At 40.8% G+C, this 6241-nt stretch overlaps 1 protein-coding gene across 4 annotated transcripts in view; it reads left to right on the forward strand.

Moving 5' to 3' along the window:
- Window positions 1-6241, forward strand: part of LOC102789674 (low-density lipoprotein receptor-related protein 8-like) — an 81408-nt gene that overhangs the window by 70157 nt on the left and 5010 nt on the right. For 3 of the 4 annotated variants that reach the window (XM_006786908.2, XM_006786909.2, XM_035906139.2), the window contains exons 14-17: window positions 2720-2861; window positions 3613-3765; window positions 4908-5180; window positions 6056-6124. In XM_006786908.2, the coding sequence (XP_006786971.1) occupies window positions 2720-2861; window positions 3613-3765; window positions 4908-5180; window positions 6056-6124 (637 nt within the window). The remainder of the gene's footprint in view (window positions 1-2719; window positions 2862-3612; window positions 3766-4907; window positions 5181-6055; window positions 6125-6241) is intronic. The other variant, XM_035906138.2, reaches the window with a different exon arrangement.

The raw sequence follows: 6241 nt of genomic DNA on the forward strand, positions 1-6241 counted from the left end.
TTTACTCCTTTTATTCCATCGCCTCATTTTGTAGAACTCAGCATAGATTTTCAGGGATTTTGGGCAGTTGTCCACGATATCACTCAGCCTCCCACATCTCATCATATCTACATCTCTCTCATTAGCCTCAATGGGGGCCTGCAGAGGCACACGGAGCCCAAACGTAATGACTGTTGAATTCAATTTATTTCATGCTCAGTCGGTGGGTGTCCTTGTGGGTGTTCTGTTTGTTTTTCCCTCATGGGACTGATTGGTTGAGCATACTAAACAGAAACAGCTAAGAGAAGGGAGCAGTCAAAAGCAACACACACATACAGACACACACTTGAGCTTTTGGTTGTCAGCCAGTTTCCCTCTGTGCATGTTATGTCAGGGCCTTTAGAAACCTTCAGTCTGGGCTGGTGCCAAGCAGTCCTACACATCCGTGCCAGTGTGCAAACGTGCTTTTGCTTGCAAACTCTTGTTACAGGAACATCCTTTAAAATCAGCCTCCCTAGGGGAGACCACAGGCAGAGATTTCCTTCAGAAGCAGACCAAACTTACAGGCGTGGATCTTTGAAACTATCCGCTTTGGTGTATATAATATAATTATATTTGTGACCTAGAGAGCAAATAGAGGTGTTATTTTTAAAATGTGCCTGAAGTTGTCCTAAATGTCAAATAAGTTCAGTATGAAAGTATAATGAAGCTTGTAAAGTTCAGTCACTTACTAAATTAGATTATGACTACATTCTGCCACTTCTATGTAATAAATATTTTTATAATATTTTTTAAAAAATTTAATTTCTCTACATGTTCGCACAGTTTACCATTTATTAAGTGTAGCATAACCTTGAGGATTTTCTACTGCATTCTGTGCTGTAAGTCCGGCCTGTGCCAGCGCTGTAGAGAGCGCTCAGAGAAATGATGATAAATTCCCTCTGCTGTAACACATAATCGATCGGGACGTCTCTGCTCTCTGCCCTGTTGTGACTACAAGGTGACCTTCTTGTTCAGCAGGTTGGACATACACCAGTTCAGTGTTATTGAGTGGGTCTTGTTGTATTGTACATCACATTACAGTACCATCTCTTTCTGACTCAGTGACTGACTCAACGCAAGCACACACGTACACACTCGAGTGTAGTGAGGCCTGTTGTCTCAGAACTCGCTGGGGATTAGCCTGTGGTTTCTAAGGCAACTGTAAAAAACATGTCAGTTCCTATCTGAGACTCTTTTTTAAAACTGTTGATGAGGTTAACTAGGGAAAGAAAACAAAAAGTTTATTAATAAAAATCCAGCAGGGTTAAAACGTCAGCCTGTGCTGCTGTATTGTGATCTATATTAAATGGGTTTTAATTATTTAAAGCCTCGTTCTGCTGTGAGCCAGAAAATACATCCCAGAATGTTGCAACATTTTAAAAATCAAATAATTGATTTGATTTTCTTATATAAAAAGACATCATTGTTTATTGTTGCACTGCTGCTCCATGAATAGCAACCTCCTATTTACAATTAAACTCCTTTGCATTTCCTCCATCTTAATGATCACATTAAAAGCCAATTAAACATGCTCGCTCTTCTGCAGAAGGTAATGGGTTAGACGATGTCTGTCAACAAATACTTCAAGTGCATATTTCCCTTGCCCTAATTTTCTCCTTATTTCTTCTTCTGAAATAAGTTGGACTGGTATCATCAGACAAGTACTGACAGCATTTAGCCGTCCAGAGTGACAAGCTAAGGGCAGCTTGTGTCCTTTTTCTTGGTCACTTTTTCTTTTCAGACCCCTTTTCATGATATAGTCACACTAAGGAAAACAGTGGTTGGGAACAACTGTACAACCAAAACTATTAGGAGTGCGTGCTGCCTTTGAAATGCTTGCTTCGAAGACAGGGACCAGGTCTGGAGCCAATTGCAACGTGAAAAGTCTGCAACAGTAGGAGACATCTGACTCTGTTTACATAAACCTAATGACGACAACGAAAGCTACACACTGAAAATCAAGAGGAAGAGAGAAAAGCCTAAACAATTAAACATAATGCTAAATAGTTAATGCTGTTAGTCTAACCTGAACTGTGGAAGAGAAACACTTTGGTCACTGAATTTCCACTTGTGTCACATTGTTTCTTTTGTTTACATTAATGTTTAACATTAGTTGCCTGGTGTGTCCAGCTCTGCTAGCTGTGATGTTAGCATGCTGACTGTCAAAACCGTGACAGCAACAGTCGACTTGTTGACGTAGCTTGAAGGGGCCCCTTTTGAATTGTTGCCTTGGGCTCCAACAGACTCTAGAAACACCACTGATTACATTCAGTCTATTTGTAAATTGGTAGAAGTCGCAAATCTGTTGGTGTCTGTTGGAAATCCGTTCCATCTTCATACACAGAAATGAACATCAAACAGAAATCACTTTAACTGCTTACATTCAGAGTTCAAGGAAAACCTCACAGATTTTAAACAGAATTGTTTCTGCATTATGTAGTTGTTGCAGGACGGTGATTTAACTGCAGTGCAGATTCTGCAGTTTATTTCTGATACAACACTCTGACTTCAGGGATCTGACGACACGGTTCACCAATCAGATACCAGTGTTAAAATAACAAACTGCGTTCTTCACTCTGAGGATAAAATAAAATTCAACAATACTTTTTACAATATAAGACAGCTTTTAAATATATGAGTCAAACTTTACAAGACTCAAACTAGTTCTGACCTGTCGTGTTTTTCTCCTGTGTCTTAGGATCGTATTTACTGGACAGACAGAGACAAAGCAGCAGTCTTCATGGCCAACAGGCTGACCGGGGAAGACATCCACGCCCTTGCTGAAAACCTTAATGACCCCCATGACATTGTGGTCTTCCACCAGCTTCGACAGCCACAAGGTGTGTGTGTTTGTGTGATTGAGGCACTTGCATGTGTCTTTAGGCATTTCCAACAACAGTTTCATCCCCTGCCTTTGATTATGTGAACTGAGTTTCACCTCTTCTGCATGTCCATATCATCCTAGGCCCATGTATAAGTAATAGTGAGCCCTGTGATTGTAGTAGAGCGAGTAAAGCAGCCGTACATTCACGCTGTGTTCAAACTCTGCCTTCAACTCAGTTTCCTCTAATGGGACAATCCAGATCCAAACTGAACTGAACAGAGCACTTAATCATGAATGTGATATGTGTGTGTTTTTTCCTTGCATGTCACTTTCCATATCTGTCTCTGTCATTCTCTCTTACTTCCCAGTGCATTGTCTGTGCCCATTTATATTTTATCTTTCACTGAATTTCATCACCATTTTTTCCAGTTTGATCTTCGTACACCTTTGTCATTGTTTTTGTTAAGAAATGAGACTCTGGGATGAACACAGTGGACATGTACCTGACAGAGTTGCACAACTGGTCACATTTCTGTATGTTACCAGATTTTATTCTTTTCATGTTTCTGGAGCCGTTGTTTACATAAAGTAATTAACTTTGTTTAAAGGGAATTCAGCAGTGCCCACAGTGGGGAACAATAAAGTACGACGACTGTGCCTTCCCGGCTGTGTTATCTCCTCACATTGCATTAATGTTAATCTTATTTATATAACCACAGCCGTGTAATTCTCCCTGTCTCCGTCTTTCTTTCTCTTACTGTCTCCAGGCCCAGACAGCTGTAATCTAGGCAGCGTAGCCAATGGAGGTTGTGAGTATTTGTGTCTTAAGGCTCCACAGATCACTGAACACTCCCCCAAATACACCTGCGCCTGCCCCGATGGACAGGACCTGGGGCCTGAGATGAGAGGCTGTGTGCCAGGTGAGGCTGGCTATGGGTGGTAATGGAGTGTTTAATGATCAATAGATGCTGTGTTTACTGTGGAGATAATTGGATTCTGCTTCCCATGAGGAATGCACCAGTATGTTTTTATCAGAAAACTTTTATATATCTTTATTAACATTTAAAAAAAAAACATCAACAATACAATAAATTAAAATAAAACAAACAAAAAACTGCTTTTCTTATTGTACATCGTACACCCATATCCAAACAATCTGTTAAGCATAAAACCAATGATCTTTTGCTGTTGTTTATCTGTCCTTCCTTCCACAAATCACAGGAATCACATCTCCTGCTACATTTTGGTCAGAATTTCATCAAAACTTACACACAGTGTGAGGGTGAAAACTTAAAGTTCAAGGTCATATTTGTAGTTTTACGTCCAACATCCGTGAATTGTTATGGATCGTGAGCCTAATGAGCTACAGCGATATTGAGGTTCTGCTTTAGAAAAAAGTGCAAATAAATAAATAACCAAAATATTTAAATGTAAGCAATAAATCTGTAAAATGACAGATTTTTCTTTTTTTGTTAATTCACCGAATGGTTTTTTTTTGGTAAATTTATAGTACCATTTTTCTTACAGTAAATGTTTATATTTGTTAGTGAAAAAAATCAAACTTAACTGTCTGTTAACTGTTTAACACAAAGTTAGTTACATAGTTATGTTAGTGTAGTGTGTATGGCAGGTCTTTATTAGTAGGAAATGCTGTAAAAAGTATGAAAATAAAAGTAAAAGTGCAAAATTTATGCTCCCTTAACATTTTCCAAAGCCATCCACTCGACCCAATTGTGGTCTTTTCTGGGCCAATTCTGGCCTGCGGGCCTTATGTTTGAATTCTCCTAATGTAAATTGATATATGTCACATATACTGTGTTAATAGTAACACAGTATCTATTTGGCTGATTGTATTTTTGTTGAATTTATGTTAGGTAAATGTTGATTTTTAGTGTTCTTGATTGAATATGTTCTATAAGGGATCTTGCAGCATCATTCTATGAAGATTTTAATCATAAAGTGATGACTGTTGTGGTCCTTCCTGTCTTTTTCAAACACTTTAAGACATTCACACTCATTTCTTGAGCTGAAAGCTTCCGCTCTGCTATGACTTTGCCTGCAGCAGCGCCAAGAGATGACATGACAGCAACATCTTCACCCCCCACTGAATTTACTCCGGGCACTGGAGCGACAGAGGGAACAGGAGGAGTGTCACAGGCGGATGCAATCCCCCGCTTGACCACAGCTCCATCTGGCTCCCCTGAGCCTCTCACACCCCTCAGCACACTCAAGCCTATGTCCTCGCAGGAATCGAAGGCGTTGGGCTCCCACTCCACTGCCACTACTATGATTCTCTCCACCACACCTGCAGGAGACAGCAGCGTCTCACAACACTGTAAGTGGGCTGTGAATTGTAAATTGTGTTTATCAGTTCTGAGTCTGAAGATAAAAAGATATGTGATGATATGTGACAGAAACCATTAGTCTTACATTCAGAATTGAGGATATGTCAGGTGCTCCAAGCCTTTGTAATTAACATCTCTCACATGTCCACCGGGGGTCCTCTGCATGATTTGAAAAAAATCAGGCACAGCCCTCTGACAAAGCGCCACTTTCACCTGAGCAACCTCATCTCCTGCCAAATACCACATCTGATGGTTTCATTCATGCTCATAATGTAGCTAACAATCTCACCCTCGCAGTAATGATGGCATTAAAGTGACGTATCTACAAGCCCCAGCAACCAGTCACCTGGCTTTAAGCGCAGTAATGGATGGCTGTTCCTCACCTTGAAACTGTCATTGTTCCCACCATAAATTGAGCTCTGCGTAGGCAGTAGTGTATTGGGTGTCTTTAAGGGAATATGTGCAACCATGAAAGTGTGCATTAATAAGTGTATTAGTAACTATGTTGCATGAAAATGAACGATAGAGTCACAATGGTGTCTAATGGAGCCCAGATGGATGGAGTGTAGAAGGTCAAGGTTGCATTGAGGGGAAATTTGAACTTTTTTCATCTTCTTTCCCCTCATTTCTCTTTGCAACACACTCACATCTGTGCACGCATGATCACTCATTCCCCACCTCCTGGTCTTTATTGCCCCTCTTTTTCCGCCACCTCGTCCTTCCTGACTGCACTGCTTATCTTTCACTCTATTTCGCACACATTTTTTTTCCTCGTGCACACTTTCTCACTTTTATCCTTTCTTGCTCCTCCATCTTTTCCTCCTGTCGCTCTAACACCTCTCACTTGCTTCATCTCTCTCTGCAGCTGGAAGCGAGCATTTCCTCCTGGGTGAGAACCTCACTGTGGCTGTTTTGGGAGTGGTCATCCCCATCGGTAAGTTAGCTGCAGCTCCCCTTGTCTGTTTTTGTCTGTCCATGATAAAGGCCTGCAAGGCTGCTGTCTCAGTGCTGCCTATGGCCAATGTTTGTAGCCCATCCACACTGACCTTGC

The sequence above is a fragment of the Neolamprologus brichardi genome, chromosome 18 (assembly GCF_056152115.1).
Source record: "Neolamprologus brichardi isolate AB-2024 chromosome 18, ASM5615211v1, whole genome shotgun sequence".
NCBI classification, from domain to species: domain Eukaryota; kingdom Metazoa; phylum Chordata; class Actinopteri; order Cichliformes; family Cichlidae; genus Neolamprologus; species Neolamprologus brichardi.